The sequence below is a fragment of the Myxocyprinus asiaticus genome, chromosome 32 (assembly GCF_019703515.2).
Source record: "Myxocyprinus asiaticus isolate MX2 ecotype Aquarium Trade chromosome 32, UBuf_Myxa_2, whole genome shotgun sequence".
Classification (NCBI taxonomy): Eukaryota; Metazoa; Chordata; class Actinopteri; order Cypriniformes; family Catostomidae; genus Myxocyprinus; species Myxocyprinus asiaticus.
Window position 1 is genome coordinate 41,913,297 of NC_059375.1, and position 20,626 is coordinate 41,933,922.

At 39.0% G+C, this 20,626-nt stretch overlaps 1 protein-coding gene across 1 annotated transcript; it reads right to left on the reverse strand.

Annotated features, from left to right (window-relative positions):
* Positions 1-487: 487 nt before the first annotated feature.
* Positions 488-20,301, reverse strand: LOC127423350 (alpha-tectorin-like). The gene is made up of 24 exons (XM_051667577.1): positions 19,989-20,301; positions 19,036-19,178; positions 18,487-18,765; positions 18,263-18,358; positions 18,027-18,180; positions 14,504-14,757; positions 14,255-14,401; positions 13,588-14,167; positions 12,907-13,490; positions 12,253-12,817; positions 11,546-12,150; positions 10,778-11,333; positions 10,379-10,575; positions 9,883-10,092; positions 9,541-9,729; positions 9,106-9,395; positions 5,214-5,485; positions 4,674-4,793; positions 4,379-4,563; positions 4,038-4,198; positions 2,540-2,785; positions 1,576-1,738; positions 1,002-1,104; positions 488-873 (listed from the first exon to the last, which is right to left on the reverse strand). The coding sequence occupies exons 1-24, from the start codon at positions 20,284-20,286 to the stop codon at positions 770-772; spliced, it is 6,501 nt and encodes a 2,166-aa protein (XP_051523537.1). The 5' UTR covers positions 20,287-20,301; the 3' UTR covers positions 488-769.
* Between the last annotated feature and the right edge of the window lie 325 nt (positions 20,302-20,626).

The window sequence follows — 20,626 nt, forward strand, 5'->3', positions numbered from 1 at the left end:
CCAACTTTGATACGCAGGTAACCACTCTGAGTAGGGATATTCTTTTGTCACCAACTAGATAAGCCAAGTGACATTTGTCAAGATATTAGAGTAATGAATACATTAACACCTTCTACTCTCCCTATAATAGTCTATTTTGTTGTATCATGACATAAAAATATTATTATGACATTTCATGGTTTTGATTAAAATTAGAATGAATAGGTACCTTTATTAAGCATTTATAACATGTGAGTAAAAATAGCTCACTATTTGGCAGGTATTGCATGAAATTCAAACTTTTTATCTATCTATCTATCTATCTATCTATCTATCTATCTATCTGTCTGTCTGTCTGTCTGTCTGTCCGTCCGTCCGTCCGTCCGTCCGTCCGTCCGTCCATCCGTCCGTCCGTCCGTCCGTCCGTCCGTCTCTCCGTCCGTCCATCCATCCATCCATCCATCTATTCATTTTTGATCAGTGGAATCATTTACTGTATGTTAATGGATTAACTTTATTATCAAGTAAAGCAGTAATTGTGCAAAAATTATCTTAAAAGGAGGAATAAAGGTAAACAGTTTATTTGTCATTTTGAAGGATTTTACAAGTCAGAAGCAATAGTCAAATTCAGTGTTTCACCATACCAAACAGAAGATTATGACCATAAACAAAGGCCATTTTTAAGCCCATCAAATAAAAGTTACATCACACAGTTCAATAACATGTAGTGTGGAATATAGACCAAGAAAACTGATGTTACAAACAAAAAATCATTCTTTGTGGAAAAATACTAGAAGATGGAAAGAGCACTCAGGAGCGAAAGAAGCAATATTATCAAGGAACCGCAGAGACCAGAAGCCCTGGACGCTTTCACTTTTTCTGGAGCCCATATATCTGTAAATAGAGGACATCATGTTTTTCAGTGCATAGTAAAGTTGCAAAACAGAAATGAATATGCATCAAAGAAGTGAAAATAAGAGAATGGAGCATGATTCATAAACATTATTAAAGTAAATGTTTACCTGAGTTCCTTTCAGACATGACCAGAGGGCCCATGGATATGGAAGCACTGTCATGGAAGTCTAGAGATCTGCCCACTCTCTGGTGGTATCCAGGGTAACAAGGCTAAAGATTGGAAATGATAGTCACAATGTGTAAACGTTTTAGTTTGAATTGACACAAAACTAATAACACTATAAAAGTGTGTTAGGTGGTGCATTTAAGCAAATTTACTATAATAAATAAAAAAGTCAGTCTGAATCTTTGAATTCTGCTAAATCAATTAATGTAAGCAATGTCTGCATAGGAAACATTTTACAGATTGAATTTTGTCTAAAACCTACAGTCTTGACTTTATTCATCTAAACATCTAATTTGCTCAGATCTGATGTGCATAGAGACTTACGCAGGATAATTTTATTTACCAAATAGTTGCACAGACACAAACCAATAAGTTTGGCTTGTATTGACTCATTGACCTACTGTATGTCTTCAAAATGCAATTTTCAAACTCAACAGAACTTATGAGAACTAAGGGAGTGCTCCAACTAAAAAAAAAAACAAAACATTGAGTTATGAGAGGATTTGTAAACTCACCGCTGAGCAGTCACTATGTGTCAGAAGGCACAGGTGAACAGCACAGTGCAGGTAAACCTTAGTGGAGTTTGCAGTAAACACAAACATCCTGAAAGAGAAACGGCTTGATGTGGAGACTCCATTCTGCAGCAGCTCCACTGTGTCATCATTTGGATTGGGACACCTGAGAATATTTGGAAACAGATTGACTTGTTAGGTTGCACTATTTGTAATTATGTAATGTTGCATAATTTGTTAACTGATTTAACCCAGTTTGCTTCAAATATGTGGTTGTGAGTAATTGGTTGCTGCATGTAGACATGTGTTTTGAATGTTGGACAGCTGGTGTCCTCACCAGGATTTTTAATTACCTTAACCAGTAAGAAATCTTAGGTCAATCAGCTTCACCAAATATTCATGGTTCTGGTTGACCAGCATGTTTTATTATTATTATTATTATTATTATTATTATTATTATTATTTCTTCACCAAATCAGCACTAACCAGCATAAACCGGCCTGGAACAGCATGTCAATTCATGACAGTCTTTTCAGCTGGGATGTGTGCTAGTTCTAACTGGTATTTTTAAATTCACAGTAAGCTACCATTTTAAACAATTCATTTAAAGAGGCTTCAGTTGTAAACTAGAAAGTTATTCTGAAGGACTGTGCCATGTTGGGTGGATGGAGGAGAAGTTAAAATTGTTGGATATTTAATTATCTGTTACGGGACAATCATTAGTCCGATAAGTTAGACAATATAAAGAATAATAAGTCAAAACAGGCTGAAGGTCTGTGCCAAGTTTGGTGGATGTACTTTGAGAAAAGGGAGTTAGGGATTTTGAAAATATCAAGTTAGTACAATAACAGTATCATGCATACACATATTATTCGTGCATGGTACACTTAAACACATCAGACAATCCTAACTGTGGTGTTGTTTATCCTCTGAGTTATGGCCTTATTTTTTTACAATTGTCTCTTACTCTCTAACGATGAGGTCCCAGCGGAGATGGTGATGTGGATCATTCTCAGGTGTAGCCCAACACGTGTCAATCACCACAGCAAACTGACGGTTATCAACCCCATCAGCACGAACTTCCACAAAAATCTGCTGGTTCAGTTCAGCATCCACACTACCAGTGAAGGGGTTGGAGAACTCTGCATCGTGATATGGAACCATCCTGACCTGATATCTGCCTTCACCAGCTGGAAGTATTCGGTGCACAATGCTGTTGAATAACAGAGAGATCTGTGTAAAATACTCTGTTTTAAGGGTAAAACATGGTTTTATGGGTGTGTATCTTTTACAGTGGCCCAAAAAAGTAGCTGGACCATATGAACACTTACAGTAAGTCACTCTTAAAAATATCTGAGTGTCATTGCATTAGGTAACAAAATATCAAAGCAAGTGGCATCTGCAAACAAATGCTATACTACTAAATACTACTAACATTTGACCACAAAGTGTTCAAGGTTTTTATTCTTCAGATTGAACAGAAGCTATTTCTATTGTTATTAGGGTTGTCGATTTAACATGTTAATTCAATGTGATTTTTATTATTATTATTTTTAAACACACAATTAATCATATGTACGGACCATAATAAGGAATATTTCTAGTAGCAATTAAAGCTTGAAGTACCACCTGTTTTCAGCAGGGGGCAGTAAGCGAAACTTTAGCTGCATACTCAATCTTGCTTAACACTATTGACAGCACAAGATGAGAAAACACAGCTGGACAGAGCCCAATTCCAAATGCAGGGATCTCGAGACATGTTTCAAACTATGTTTAACTTGGCACAATGACCTAATGCTGTGCATATGATGCCAAGCAACCAAATCGTCCATCTGATGCATGTGTACATTGACGCATCCGTAGAAAGCCCTTATAATAAATCTATTGTTTATCAGACTGTAAGCCATTGATAGGCTTATGTTCAGTAATATGGAAATAAACAATACATTGCCTTCTAAAGCCATATAAAAAATTTTATGCATTTTAGTTATCTGAATTATTTTATTTATACTATATGTTTTATGTATAATTATTTAATCATTGTATATTGAATTATTGTTATTTTAGGGAACATATTTATATATGTGATTAATTGCAATTAATTCGATTAATTATTCGGCATATCATGTAATATATTTGATTAAAAAATCTGAAAGATTGAAAGATTGACGACAGCCCTAATTGTTATACAGAATAGTTTTAAAACTAACAAAGCTAACCTCTTTTTGTGAAATGTTTTGCTTGAAAAGTGTTCTTGTGCCCCTCAAAAATATGTAATCTCTCATTAAAATAAATTTTACTTGGTTAGCTTTTGTGTGTGTGTGTGTGTGTGTGTGTGTGTCCAAACACACTTAATATTCTTGGTTTAGAGAATATTTGCACAAACTATATTTTATACTTCTGTTTTCTGCTTAATAACGCAGCCTGGCTGGAGTCAGAATGCTGAATTTAAATTTAAGTCCCACCTCTCCAGTGGGTTGATTTCCATATTCATTGAGAGAGTTTGGGTTTGTGGGTATACACAGCTGAAAGCTAGCTTCAGGATTCTCTTCCTGCTGATGAGACCTTCAGATGAGTCTGGTGCCCCCAGAATAAAGTTCTCATAGATGAAGTGGGTGCCATTGGCCTGTGGACCACACACATAATATTTGAAGATTTTACTTTAAATTGAATACAATATATTTTTAAAGAACAATCTCATGTGATAAGTCTTTGTTGTCCCAAATTGTTCTTTCTGGAAGTTATTCAGTCAGTTGCAATTCAAAATGTGAGTGTGTTTAAAAATCATACACCTAATGAATCCTACCAGAAGATTTGTCCCACAGATGTGCTCATCATTATCAAAATAGAACTCCACCCTGCCATTCTGGACTGTTCCTTTGCAACTGGGCTCATTGAGGTGTAAGATGCCAGCTGGAAAACCAGCCTCAAAAAGCTGACAGCGAGACAGAGACATAGAGCCAGAGCTGCTTTCACAGGTTTCAAAGGAATCTTGAAAAAAAAAAAAAAAACATCACACACACAAGATTATCAGTATTAATAGAGAAAGAAACTGGCAATGAAAAATGTATAGGCATATTTAAAATTTTGTTGATTCTAACCAAAAGAGTCAGGTTTAGGTCTGGAATGATCCTCATTGCAGAAACAGTCATAAACACCATTTTTCTTCCCACACCATTCATCTTTAGTACAGTTGAGTTCAGCACAGGGATCTGTCACAGCTAAGAGAAGAAACACAGATATATGAAATAGCTGATGCATTTTGGTCACCACCATGTTAAGATCACATGACTATCCAAAAATTCTCACTTCATCTTGGTAACCCCCCGTTCCTTTTGCTCAAAGAATAAATTAATCATGGTTAACTGCGATTAGCATTTAGTTTTTTTATTTCATCAGCCATTGAAAATGATCTGTACTAAACTATTTGTCAAATGTTGGATCCACACCACTAGGTGTCAGTATAAGTCCAAGATGACTGCATATCAGCAAGCACAACATAGAAAATTACTGAGTGCACCATTTATCTTAAATGGATGAGCAGGAATATGACCAGAAAAATCTCCACTGTGAAATCATTTCTATATGATATGTATATTTAACAACTACAACTGCAGTTCAAGGTGAGGATTTTGACTTACGGCACTGCAGACTCGAGCGCCATTCTGGGATCTGTATCTCCAACATTGCACAAGCCGTCTCATAGGCCTGAACAGCAGAACACAACATGCCATTGGCAGGTGTGTAGAGACACAAGTCATACACACAGGAGAAGTAGTAAGGAGCAGGGTCTACATGAAGGTGACAATGTTGGAAAGGTCCAGTGGCGTTGGTGATAATGCTACAAAGCTCAGAATACTCCCGTCTGAATGGACACTCATCAGCATTACCGATCCGGTCACTTGCACCACAACTGAAGAGGACACAATAATCAGGGGAACTGAAGGTCAGTAACATGGCTATACTGTTGAATTACTACAAAGAGCTATTAGGGGAGTCACAAATAGCCTTGCATTTGCTACTGTAACCTTGCAACAGTGATTCTCAACTGGTTTTGCTTCAGGACCCACATTGAGCGTTGGACATCAAGTGGCAACCCAACACAGTACCGAAATTGTTTATTGTACAAAAGAAACCAACAATGTCCTTGCAATGAAACACTGAAATGACCAAAGTTCTACCATGCAATTCTGTGTAGCACAAGCTGATAGGTTCTTTGACTTGTTTTCTGCCCTAGGGTTGATGGGTTGCCACCCATCATGTAAAATACAGGAGCTTCCTGTATTTAAAGATGAAATAATGCGTCCATTATCGAATCAAAACGGGGCACGATTTGTCCAGTATTTAAGCACATCTGATGGCATCACAGCAAAATCGTTCAATATCATTAATTTAACCTTGATATTCGTTGAAATTTTGCCTACAATGTTTTACTGAAAGGTCTGAAAAGTCTACACAATGTGCTAAATCATGTTAAAACTGTGGCGGGTGTGATAATAACTGTCTAAAAATGTCAGCCAGAACTCCCCCGCCATTCATGCACAAAAGATTGTGGTTTGCACAAACCATGTTCATTCTCATTGCAAGTGAACCTGTATTTAATGTGGTCTCACTTTTTTTTTTACCTAATGTAGTTTGGTTCATGGTTTTCCAAGATTAGGGCTTAAAATTAGGCAGACACTTTTATTCAAAGTAACTTACAGTGCCCTTACTACAGGGACACTGTACTAGAACTGTATCAGCAGTGCCTGTGGCAGGTTGAATTTCCTCAGCTGGTGAAGGAAGTACAACCTCTGCTGGGCCTTTTTCACAATGGAGTCAATGTGGGTGTCCCACTTCAGGTCCTGTGAGATGGTAGTGCCCAGGAACCTGAATGACTCCACTGCTGCCACAGTGCTGTTTAAAATGGTGAGGGGGGTCAGTGTTGGGGTGTTCCTCCTAAAGTCCATAATCATCTCCACCGTTTTGAGTGTGTTCAGCTCAAGGTTATTTTGACTGCACCAGACAGCCAGCTGTTTAACCTCCCTTCTGTATGCAGACTCATCGTCATCTTGGATGAGGCCGATGACAGTGGTGTCATCTGCAAACTTCAGGAGCTTGACAGAGGGATCCTTGGTGATGCAGTCATTGATGTAGAGGGAGAAGAGTAGTGGGGAGAGCACACATCCCTGAGGGGCACCAGTGCTGATTGTACAGGTGCTGGAAGTGAATGTCCCCTGTCTCACAAGCTGCTGCCTGTCTGTCAGAAAGCTGGTAATCCACTGACAGATAGACATGGGAACAGAGAGTTGGTGTAATTTATTCTGGAGTATAGCTGGGATGATGGTGTTGAAAGCCAAACTGAATTCCACAAAAAGGATCCTTGCATATGTCCCTGGTCTGTCCAGATGTTGCAGGATATGATGCAATCCCATGTTGACTGCATCATCCACAGACCTGTTTGCTCGATAAGCAAATTGAAGGGGATCTAGAAAGGGTCCAGTGATGTTCTTCAGGTGGGCCAACACCAGTCTTTCAAATGATTGCATGAACACAGATGTCAGGGCGACAGGTCTGTTGTCATTAAGTCCTGTGATTTTTGGTTTCTTTGGGATGGGGATGATAGTGGAACATTTGAAGCAGCATGGGAGCACTGCTCCAGTGATCTGTTGAAGATCTGTGTGAAGATGGGGGCCAGCTGGTTAGCACAGGATCTAAGACATGCAGGTGAAACGCCATCTGGGCCCTGTGCTTTCCTTATCCTTTGTTGTCGAAAGCACAGGCTCACATCATCTTCACAGATCTTAAGTGCAGGTTGAGTAGCAGGAGGGGGGAGGAGGGGGGCTTGCAGGAGGTCTTGGTGTTTGTGTGAAGTGAAGGTCAGAGTGGGTGTGGGTTGTGAGATTGGGCCTTTCAAATCTACTGTAGAACACATTCAGGTCGTCAGCCAGTGGTTGGTCCACCACAGGGTTGGGCACAGGAGTCTTGTAATTCATAAGTTTTTTCATGCCACTCCACACTGATGCAGGGTCGTTAGCTGAAAACTTGTTTTTCAGCTTCTCAGAGTATCTTCTTTTAGCCACTCTGATTCCCTTATTCAGTGTGTTCCTGGCCTGATTGTACAAGACTTTATCCCCAACTCTGTAAGCATCCTCTTTGGCCTGACGAAGCTGTCTGAGTTCCGCTGTAAACCATGGTTTGTCGTTGTTAAATGTTAAATAAGTCCTAGTAGGAATGCACATATCCTCACAAAAACTGATATATGATGTAACAGTATCTGTGAGCTCGTCCAGATTGGTGTCTGCAGCCTCAAAAACACTCCAATCAGTGCAGTCAAAGCAGGCTTGTAGTTCCAGCTCTGCTTCGTTGGTCCATCTCTTTACAGTCCTTAATACAGGCTTAGCAGATTTTAATTTCTGTCTGTAGGTTGGAAGAAGATGAACCAGACAGTGATCAGATAGTCCCAAAGCTGCTCTAGGAACAGAGCGATATGCATCCTTTATTGTTGTGTAGCAATGATCCAGTATATTTCTGTCTCTGGTGGGGCATGTAATGTGCTGTTTGTATTTGGGCAGTTCACGTGTGAGGTTTGCTTTGTTAAAATCCCCAAGAATAATAATAACTGAGTCCGGATATTGTTGTTCCGTGTCTGTGATTTGATCAGCCAGCTGTTGCAGCACGGCATTCAAACACGCGTTTGCGTGATATACACACTCACCAAAATAAACGAGGAAAACTCCCGCGGCGAGTAGAAAGGCTTACAGTTAATAAAGAGCACTTCCAAATTAGGACAGCACATCTTCTTTAATGTTGTTACATCTGTACACCAACTTTCATTGATGTAAATGCATGTTCCACCGCCTCTAGTTTTCCCTGTTAACTCCGCGATGAACAGCTGAAAGCCCAGCAGATGTAACGCGCTGTCCGGAATGGCTTCACTCAGCCAGGTTTCTGTGAAGCACAAGGCAGCAGAGTTTGAAAAGTCCTTGTTTGTGCGGGTGAGGTGATGTAGGCCGACGGAGTTTGACCAGCACGCCTGCTCATCTCCCTCGCCTGCGTCTCATAGTGTGTTTAAACAACACAGCCGCGCCTCCGACTAAAATGTCAAACAAAACATTTGAATATTCAAAATCCAGGAAAAGATTTACTGGTGTATGCTGTTGAATGTTCAGCAGTTCGTCTCTGGTAAAACTGACTTAAAAAAATATTACTAAACACAGGACAAACAAACAAAAACAGTAAAATGATAGAAGCACTCAATACCGAGGCGGCCATTCGCGGCACCATCATGATGTATTTGATTACCAGTTCTGCCACAACCACCAGGTTGTCACACAACCTGTCAATGTTTTGATGTCAACAACAAAAGATATGTGAATCATTTTTTATCCTTTTTGAAAATTGATACTCTAAGCCCAGTGGTGCATAAAAGTTGCAAAAAGTCGCTTTTCCATGCTGTTTGTGATCCCATAAAAACAGACATAAAACCTACAGTATTTTTGGGTCACGACCCACCAGTTAAGAACCACTGCCATAGAGTCTCATGCATCTTACCCTGGGGTGCTGGTGTCTGACATCCAGCTGTGGCCGAAGGCAGTGTCATCAGGAGCAAGGTCTCCACTGGGCAGTGCTTTATCATCCGCAGGATTGCCATTATAATTACCACACATTCCACATACAGATCTATAGAAATTTGCGCTCAGTCTGACTAGGAGGGTGCTATGGCCATCAAAATGGACAATGAACTCATTGAATGCATTCATGACCACAAATCCCTGCTCCTCATGTACCTCTACAAGATCATTGATCATTGAAGCCGGTGTGCCAATATCACTGCCATCAACCTGGAAGGAAATATAAATCATAGTCACCATCATATTTGTTGGTAAAAGAGCAATCTGGACATTCTGCTGAGTACGATTATTTGTGTTACAAGGAGAAGAAAATCATAACGAAGGAAACATTAGTCAATAATTATAAATTACTTACTTTGACTTTCCTATTCTGCTCAATAGTGATATGCATACTTTCTCCATGCTGAGACAACCAAATATCCACTACTGACACAAATGACACCATCATGTTGCCACGGTGTCTGTTGGTGGCCACCACACGGAATGCCAGATCATCTCCGGTAACATTACCACAGGTCTGTGCGATCTCATACGAACATGTTCCCTGGTGGGAATTGACACATTGCAGATCTCATTAGTGTCATAATCTTTTGCAATGTGTCCCACCCGGAAATATTTTACCAAACATTACATACATTCAGCAATTGCAGATTCTTGAGTTTTTTTTTTAATTTTTATTTGCTGTTTCAGTTTGTACCTGAAAGTGGGCCAAAGCACCATCAAAGGTGATGAAGTGGGGATCGCCCCAGACTGTGCATGTGGACATTTGACTGTAGCAACCACGACGCCCATTTCTAACAGTACACTCCATTGTCGATGGGCAGGTGTATGCAGAGCAGCGCAGATCATTTGGAGCAAAACACTCGCAGCGTTGGGAACATTCTTGATCCCAGAACTGTTCACCAATCTATAAAATCATTACGATAATGATTAACTTTATATTCCATAACAGAGCCAATTACAAAAACGTACTGTGGTATTACCATGTTTGTTTGGACTCATAATAACATAATATTCTTTGAAGTATCATCTAAACCATTCTGTAGTATGATATATTTAAATGTACCTTGGTAACTGATACAGTTTTTTTATAAGGAATTGAGATATATTTAGCAGTAATACACTAGCACTGCATTTCCTATTTTCTCTTGCATCTAAAACTGCTTACAAAAACATAATGTTTTAATCCTCACATCGTAGTAGAATCCATCATACAAGCAGCCACATTGCTCCACTGGTACACATAGACCTCCACTCCTCACAAATCCAGCATCACAGAAACAACCCTCTGAGCATGTGTGTTCACAACTAGCATCAATGCTACTGGCACATGTATGGCCACAGTCTGTACCACAGAGCTCATAGTGACTGTTTTCAGGGCAGGTCATGACTGGCAAAGGCAAACAAAATGTATCTTTGATAAGCATATATACAATAATCAATTGCATATACAGTATACAATATTCAAGATTCAAAATGATTAATACGGAAAAAAAACAAAATAATTACAAATCCTTAAATAAGAAAACATATTTGATCTATATTTTAAAGCAGTTTAAAGCAATGGTGTCTGCCCACATCCAGTAACTTACCACATGACACATTTTCTCTCCAGGGGTAGACAATGGCATTGGCCAATTGACAGGCACTCACATAGGATTGGATAGAGCGACACAAGACATCATTATGGTTCCCAGAAACACACACATCAAACACACAGTCATTAAAGTATACTTGTGGGTCTACAGAAGTTTGGCAGAAGCTTAAGGGGCCCTGATTGTCCTTGATAATCTCACACAAAGCCTGAGCGATGGTCTGATCTTGGCACAAAGGGCAATTGGCTCCACACCCATTACTGCATGACATATCATCTTCAACCTTCCAATCTGCCCCAAACTGGTCTGCTGAAGGTACCAGAGCACCTGAACGAGTCATGAAGTCATCATCCTTCTGGCCATTAAAGTTGCCACAGAGTCCACACGTAACTCCACTGTAGTTTGCTGGTACAATGATGTTCACTGCCCAGGAACCACCATAACTCACACTGACACCATAGTCAGTTGTGACAAAGATGAACTGTCCAGTGGAGTAGACAGATACACGACCAGAGTCAAGTAGAATGGGGAGATTTCTGGTCTCTCCATCAATCTGATTGAAAGGAAAGTAAAAACCAACAGATTGTTTAGGCTGACATCCAGTGAAGTAAATACATATGAAAGTGCACTTCCGCATGTGTTCTAGAAAGTTAACCAAGTCAAAATGAAGATTAAATTATGCATACATAAAATGCAAGCTTGACTGTTATTAAAATGTTTTACATATAACATGTACTGCAAAGCATTTTACTGTGGGTTGTTTACCTCAACAGCAGAAGAACCATACATGTCTTTTGATATGTGAACGAGATGCCCAGAGACATTGACAAAAACTTCAACTGTAATTGACACTGAGAGTCCCTGCCAAGCCTCATTTCTTGCATCCACCCGGAAGTGTGGAAGCCCATCACTGTCATTACATACTGTAGCTAGCACATATCGGCATGTGCCTTGAAAATCAAAGAAGGCTCCATCAAAGGACATATAATGGGGGTCTCCTGAAGCAGAACAACTAGCATGTGGAAGGGGATGGCAGCCGAACTCTCCCTCGACCACTTGACAGATTTCCTGCTCACTGCAAGATGATGGTGTGCAATGGACATTCCCAGTGATACCATCACAGACACACTGCGAGTGGCACTGTTCACCATGCCAAAACTGCTCTCCAGGATGCCGATAGCGCCCAGCATAGTGGCAACCACAACCCGTTGGGGGCACACAGCGATCTCCATTTAGGACATTTCCATCATTACACTGGCATCCCCCCTGGCATTGCAGAGTGCACAGAAAAGGAAATGAGAGGCTAGGGCAGGATTCAGGACAAGAAGTGCCACACAATTCGAAATGGGAATTTGGTGGACATTGAGGATCTGGGATGATCAAGACAAAAAAATAAATAAAATAAAATAAAATGATCAGCACTTTGCACTGTACTGAGAAATATGCAGATTTTGTCACAATAAGATACTAACCACAGTGGGTGATACTCCTCCACTCTCCAACTGCAATGCCATTCTGTTGGCAGAGAAGCGTGTAGCCTCGCAAGGCCTCGCATAGGGCCTCCTTGGCACCCCCTGTCTCAGCCAGCATCTGAATGCAATGTAGCATCCTTTGAGAAGGGTCTAATGTTCTGCTGCACTCAGCAAATGGTCCATCATTCCTGGCCATGATGTTGCAGTGCTCACTAAATTGGCTGCTGTTCTGATAATGTCCTGGTTCCCAGATGTCAGCTGGGTCCTCACAGTGGGCTGACAGAGACCCATCCCGCCAGCTGTCCGCAAACAATCGAGAGTCATCCAACAAGATACCATCTGGACTGTAAAACTCATCATCAGTGTTTCCATTCAAGTTCCCACATAGACCTCCAAGTGTTCCATTGTAAGAGCTTGGCGCCGTGATTCGGACAATGTGCGGCCAGTCAGCTCTAACAGTCACCCCAAAGTTTGTTTCCAAAACAAACCCCATCACACTGTTGTGAAAGATTCGAATCCGACCAGAACCAACATTGATGGGCAGACCAACCATCTGTCCATCCACCTGTAGAAGAGATTGAAAAATATTAATTGATCCAGTACATGAAATTTGGTTGTTTTTAATTCATGAAAAGCATCTGACAACTGGCGTACCTGTACATTACTACCTTCTCCAATTTCTATGGAAACCTGAGTTCCTTCTGCCTCAAACTTCAGGTACCTGGCAAAGTTGTGAAGGCCTCTGGGAATTTTTTCCACTGTCAAAACAAAGTAGGGTAGTTGGGATGGCCCCATTACCCTTGCTAGGGTCAGTCCACAGGCTCCCGGATATCTGAAAGTTAGTCCATCAAAGGTGTAATATGACCCCAGGCCTTCAACTGAACATGTGGAATAGCTGATGGGTCTGCATCCCCGCACACCATCATGGACTTCACACACCTCTGCAGGTCCACACTGGTGCTGATGGCAGATCATTGTCCCACTACTGCAAACACATTGCCTTCCACAGTCCCCGTCCAAAACTACTGACTGCCCCTTTGCATAATAGAAACCCTCAAAGGTACAGCCACAGTCTTGTAGAGGCACACATTGCCCAGCACTGAGGATGTACCCAGCATCACAGATACAACTCTCCTGACTGGGCAAGGGACAGTTTATTGGAGCCGATGGATTGCTACAGGTTGCAGGGCAACTTGTTCCTTGGGACTCAAAGTGGCTGTGCTCAGGGCACGGAATCTCTGGAAATGGAGGTTATAATAAGAATATGCACAAATCTTTCGGCTTGCAAAGAGATGTATTTTGTTACATCTAAAGAAGAAATAACAAGGCACTTACCACAAAAGCCCTGATGTCTCCACTGCCCTAGTTGTACACCCTGCTGCTGGCACTGAGCAGCATACACATTGAGAGCCTGGCACAGAATGGGCTGGTACCCTTGTCCTAAGCAGAGATCATAGACACAGTTCTCTATGTAGGTCTGTGATGCAAGCACTGAGTGGCAAGTAGCAAAAGGGCCAGAAACATCTCCCAGGATCCCACAGTGGTTTGTGTCACTGTAAACACTCATTTCATCTGTGGTACACACTGCACAAGCCAGACCTGTGCACCTGACATCATGGCATTCAGGATCTGTGTCCCCTTCTGCCTTCCAAGAGTTGGCAAAGTCAACATCAGAGATAAGGATCTCACCATTGGGTGAACGGAAGTCATCTTCAGGATGCAGGTTAAAGTTCCCACAAAGACCACATGTAGAATTTTGGTACTCATAAGGTACAGAAATGGTGACATAGCTATATGCATCATATGTAACTACCAGACCAAAATCGGTGCTGATGGCCAAGGAAAAACCTGACTGATAGACTTGGATGGAGCCATTGCGGAGGGTGAATGGTGTTGCTGTGAGTGTCCCATTAACCTGTACAATGTTGGAAAAAAAAGAATTTCAGAAAAAGGAGAGATGACCAAATTCAATTTAGCATTTCAGTATTACAGTGATACTAACCTTTGCCTCATAATAATGATCTTTGACAAGCTCAATTTCTTCTTCATAGACAAACACTCTGACCATTCGAGTCCATGACACATGTGTACTACCCCGGTGTTCATTTTTGCCTTCAATGCGATAAAACGGCAAACCATTTCCACAAGCCTAAACAACGAAACAAATTCAGAATCACTAAAAGAATACCTATCGAATCATATACATTTTACAATAAATAGTATGCCATTAGAACAATTGCTAAAAACTAACCTCAGACAGAACATAGGTGCAAGTTCCTTGAAAGTGAAAAATCTGATTGTCAAAAGTGTAGTAGTGTGGATCACCGGAGATGGTGCAGGTTTGTCGTTGAATGTTCTGACAAGAGTATTGGAAAGCAGCTGGACGGCAGGCTTGGGAATAAGTGCAGGGCTCCAGGCTGCACTGGAGGCCACTTCTGGTACAGGTGCATTTCTCCTGACAGGTGGCATCACTCCAGAAAGAGTCTCCTAGTTGCACTGGTAAATCTGTATGAAAGGTTTAGGTGTTATTGATACAAACACCTAAAATATATATTTTTTCTTTTTTTTTTTAGGGGTCCAAGCACCGAAGAGACACCAAACTTGGCAGGATGGTACTAAATCTTTTCTCCTTATTTAGATCTTGACAAAGAGTCAAAGTTTTTAAACACTTGGTTTTAAATCAACCTTACCTTAATACTCAATTTCACGTTATGTCACATTTCGGTCTGATATGTTATATATTATAATAAAATTTCCTCAAGAAAATCAAGATCTTTTCAAAGCAAAGTAACAAAGAATATATTACATAATTTTAGTTAAAAATACAGAACGAAAATAGCCAGTCTTGCGGAAAAACATTTCAAAAATATTTAAAAACACTTCTTGCAAAAAAAAAAAAAGGGAATTATTGCAGAGCGCACCTTTTGGTTTTCATAATGTTCTTTAGTGTGCTTCATTTTGAAGTGGTATAACAGATTGTTTGTATTACCTCAAGTGACTATTATTGCACGACAGTTTGCAGATAAATTTTTTCTAAGCTGTGTCGGCTTTTGTGAACCTACAACACAGATGTCACACCTGTTTTAATAACAAGTTCCCATTCATTTTCTTGAATTTTCTATTGATCATATCAGCAATAATTCATCATTGCTGATATGAGAAATACAGATGTGCGGTATAGTCAAGTGAACCTCTGCATGTTAAGAGATGATTCAGGTGTCTGGATCACAGTGACGCTGTCCCGGTAGAGTGTGTCTCCGTGGACTGCTGCATCCTCTGCTATAGAGTGCTCACAATCGGCCCACAAAATCAGAATTGCAAAGAATCAGCAACCAGTTTATATATATATATATATCGTTATATCCCCAGCCCTAGGTGGCGCTATCATAAGCACCTTTATGTTTTGGCTCATATCTTTGCAACTGTAAGGGCTAGAATAAATTTTTCTCTGATTCCCTGGGTCAAGACGAACAAAATGCATATCTCTGATTTCATTTCTGCCTGAAAAATTTTCTGCCATTTTGAATTTCCAGAAAAACCTTGTTTTGCAAACTCATTTGTCCGATTTACTCGAAATTTTGCACGCATGGTCATCTAGGGACCGTCCTGATAAAAAACTGATTTCGGATTTTTGATTCATCAGATCGTTTCGAACTTGGAATACTTTGATATCAGAACATTTTGAGGATGCATACAAAGTTTTGTCCTATTTCGTCAATAGGGGGCACTACAGATAAAAATTCCTTATAACTCTGCAATCATTTAAGTGAACATTTTTAAAAGCGGCATGCATTATCTCTGGGTCACGTGCTAACATATCCTTACAAAAACGATTCGACAAATCAACAAAAATTTCTGCCAGTAGCCAATCAAAAGTCAGCAGTTAATAACTTGCATTGCGAATGGCCAATCATTGTGAAATTTACGATCCATTTACAGGTCACCAAAATTAGACTGTATAACAAATTTGGTGAAAATCGTCCACAAGGTGGTGCTATAATGAGCTAATTTGCATTTTTGCTAATAACTTCTTATCTATAAGGGCTAGAATCAAAATTATTATTCCCTCTGATTCCTTGAGTCAAGACGAACAAAACGTATATATCCGATTTTATTTCCACCCCTAAAACTTTTCGCCATTTTGGATTTTCTGTAAAACCTACTTTTGCAAACTCTTCCTAGGCCACTTGTCTGATTTGTTTGAAATTTTGCACGTATCATCTAGGGACCATCCTGACAAAAAAAATAAAAAATAAAAATGTAAAAAAATACAAAAAAAACCAAACAAAAATAAAATCGATTTTTCAAATTGTTTCGAAGATATATGCCAATGTATTCTTTGGGTTTGAACTGTAACTACTACTATGTCTTTATTTGTGTGCACAAGGTCCAAACATGACAAAACTTATATAAGTTAACAATATAGACACCAGGATAGTCTGAGGACATGTGCTAAATTTCATCAATTTCCTCTTGCCAAAAGCAAATAAAAACTTATTTCAACTGTAATTGACAGATGAAGGGTGTACTACAGATTTTGTTCACTAGATAGAGCAGCAAGTTAAGAAATTCAATTCAATTAAATCCTCTGACTTTAAAAATAGCAACAGCTATCCAACAAATGAAGAGCCCTACAAAATCTGTTTAAGTTTTTCCTCAAGCTCAGTTTTTCCTGATTTAATTGTCCAAAAATCCTAAATCTCATTTATGATGGTAAATCAAGGATGTATAACTGATTTTGTCCACTAGATGGAGCATCAAAACTAAAAATCCTTAAAAATCCACTTTGACTCAGCTTTTTACTCTTTTAATGTGCTGTTGTCCAGCAAACCAAAATCTATTCTTCTTCTTCATCATCATATTCTATTGCCATTCTGTTGTCATTCTAATAAAATTCAAATTTTGCAACTGTGAAAAAAAATAATCTTTTGGAAGAGGAAGAAATTTTACACAAAACAGCTGTGTTCACAGCATCCACAAGACCTGTTGTGTCCAGTTTAATTATTTTGGCCATGTCCTGGCCATACGTGCTTGGACCCCGATGATTGTCGCATGCGGCTATATATAATTATTATTATTGTTATTATTATTATTATTATTATTATTATTATTATTATTATTTGCATAGCACTTTTCATATTCATTTCAAAGCAGCTTCACAGAAAACTATGCTGTAACAGAAAATGATGCGGTAATGTCTGTAATGTCTTAAAGTCCTCATTGAGCAGTTTTAAAAAAAAAATGTGATTAAAAATTGCATACACAAATTATTTGTCTTTAGGCCCACAGTGAGCAAGTCAAAGGCTACTGTGGCAAGGAACAAAAACTCCAGAAGATGTTAGTTAATAGAGAAAAAAATAACCTTGGGAGAAACCATGCTCAGCTGGGGGAGCCAGTTCCCTCTGGCTATACAGCATGAATGTAATGTCAATATTAGTTATCTATGTGTAATACAAATCATGTATTAATTGAGTAAACTGAATAGATATTGGTGGGCAATGTTTAAAACTAAAGATATTGACTGAACTGTAAGATTAATGATTAAGTGTCTTTAAAGTGCATCCCGAATTGACTGTGGAAAATACAGTGTCGATTTTTATTTGATGAATTTGTTCATCTCCAACCATTCAACAAGCAATACTTCAGTAGCAATAAATAAAATGCAATTAGATATTTTAAATACTAGAAGGCTTGACATAACGCTCACATAACCATTCATAGTATAACGGCTTACTATGGTTTACAGTAAGGCAGGCTACAGTAAATAACATTACCATTAAACTGACAACCCCGTGATCCATAATCTGTTCTGAAGGCCCATCTGCCTGGCATATCAACATTGCTGCTGTATGGTAGACTTGTGATGTTATTCAGGAGTGATCCGGTTATTGAGAAATGGTGGCTTGAGTCTGTGGTGTCATAACCAGCCTAATGATAAAAATATCAGATGTCTATTTAGTCAGTTTCATTGATAATGAAATACTTCATTAATATTTCATGTTGTGCATACCTGTATGTATCGTTGTGTTGGAGAAATTGTACCATAGTTCATTAAAATAAATGAGAGATGGCCATTTGAAATCAAAACCACTTGGAAAGATGTTTCCTGTGAAAAATAATAATAATAATAATAATACAGAAATTATACAATTATATGGTGAAAAATTAAAATGTAATTTGAAGAAGGACAAATAATAGTTAATTGTTAATAGTTAACTAAGTGTGCCTTCTTACTGTTCCTGAATATGGGTAGTATGCAACTCTGTCCCACGTTGCAACAAAGACCCATGAAGCAGAGAAGCTCAGGTGAGGGAAGTATTGGTTTATATCTTGTGTGGCCTGTGCAAGGACACTGCCAGAGGTGTACTGATTATATGAGACAAACCCATTCCCACGGTTGTCAAGATCTGTCCAGAATGGAGCAATGAGGTCTCTCCCACCATAAGCTGGGAACTGGTATGGAGAGTAGCTGTACCATGCCGCATCAAATGTCAAGTGCCCATTGTTGTTGACCTGAAATAAATGTGGATTTATTATCATGCACAGGATTCTTAAAAAAAGATGACAAATCCAGCGATGTGGCAAAAGAGCCATCCTTTTCACCAGACCCATTTTCAAATGTATGCCAACTTTACAGCTTGGTATAAAAACTATTGGTTAATTATGAGAATAATGAGAGTTTTGAATGATAATTTTGAATGTTGAGTCATGGACATGATAGATAGATAGATAGATAGATAGATAGATAGATAGATAGATATTTCTCATACTAGACTGACTTACATAAATTTGGTTGTGTGTGTGTCCAAAATATATAAACGGTTGCAGGAGGTAAATCACTGATGAACTTCCATCATCACTGCGTGCATTCACTGTTTCTCCAGTTCCAAATGGATAAAATGTGCCTGGGATATTGACACCAGTGCCTGAAATAATTAAATACATATTACTGAAGAGTAATAAACCTTTACTATAACATATAAATGAGTTCCTGACATCATGAAGGAAGTGCTTGATCTGGTTGTAATCATGAAAGTCGTGGTGCTAACTTTTGAAAACATACAGAAATCATTACGGAAATTTAAGACACATATTATTTGCACCAGCATTTCATCAATCACAGTAACCACAATCATGAGATCTTAAATGAAATGAGGGCCTGTATTTATATATGATAATAATCATAATAATAAAATGATAATAATAATAATCATGTTTTCATGTATATCCTCTAATAATTAAGTCAAGAAAATTGTGCTATAAAAATTGTAAAGTGAACTGTCACTAAACTGAACAGAATTTAATACAAACCACCATTTACATTCATATTAAATTTGGTATTTAACAGAAATATTTTAAGTTAATGAGAGAAATGAATTAATAATATGTGTATACTACATTTGATCTGAATCACATGCAGTTTGATATAGTGGTCTGCAAAAAAACTTTTCACATAGAGATTTGTTCTTTACATACAGTTACAAACACAACACAGATATAATCTGCTCATGCAAAACAATACTCTTCCACACTGTAACACAATTGAGTATACAGCACATTACATTACCAGTCATAATCTCCATGGTTGTAGTTTCTGGGGTTGTGGTTGTCTCTGGTCTCACAGTAGTCTGGGTAATGTTGCTAGCATCTGAAAGAAAAAAAAAAAAGATGAATATTAATCACCAAATATACAATTATCCCTTACATATACAAAGAGCACATGTAAATGTACATACCTGCACAGTATGCCAAACTACAGGCAGTTGGTGTCACAAACTCATAGACATAATAATTTCCAGGGCAGGCTTTGACTTTAATGGGATTGGATTGGAAAAAACAGCAGTCATTGTTCCAGTTACCGCACACAGTCCGGGTGACCTCTCCATCCTCAACTCTTGGGTGTTGACCGTTTAGCCACAGTGGGGCATGAGTTCCACAGCTCCACATAACAACACATGTGTCTGGCATCTGAACGCTCTGACCCTCAATGAAGAGACGGTACCAGCCGCTCCAGCTGACCCAAGTGTCACACATTATCTGAGAGGAATATTGATTGTTGGTGGATCTCCAAGGATCATCCAGCACAGTGTAATTGGAGCAGGGGTCAACTGGGATAGTCTCTGTTAGGAAAAAATTGATAAATGAATTAATACATATTTTATTATCATTATATTATTTTTTTTAAATAAATTTCTATGAAGTGGTTATTTCCAAACTCTTTACTTAAGCTTCCTGTTACACTTGCGTTTCAATTTATTGGAAGTTTAAGACATTTTGTGAGTCTGAGTATCTCTTTCATTTACAGAATGAACAAATGTGATATAAACAGCCAATATTGAGTCTTCTTTTACATTTGACTTTAATAAGGATACTT

Bases quoted from the DNA above. Each gene is read 5' to 3' on its own strand.
- LOC127423350 (XM_051667577.1), bottom strand. From the start codon at position 20,286: ATGTGTGACACTTGGGTCAGCTGGAGCGGCTGGTACCGTCTCTTCATT. The intron at 12,151-12,252 runs GTTAGTATCTTA...TGATCATCCCAG, and splicing joins GAGGAGTATCACCCACTGTG to ATCCTCAATGTCCACCAAAT. The intron at 874-1,001 runs GTAAACATTTAC...CTCTATTTACAG, and splicing joins CATGTCTGAAAGGAACTCAG to ATATATGGGCTCCAGAAAAA.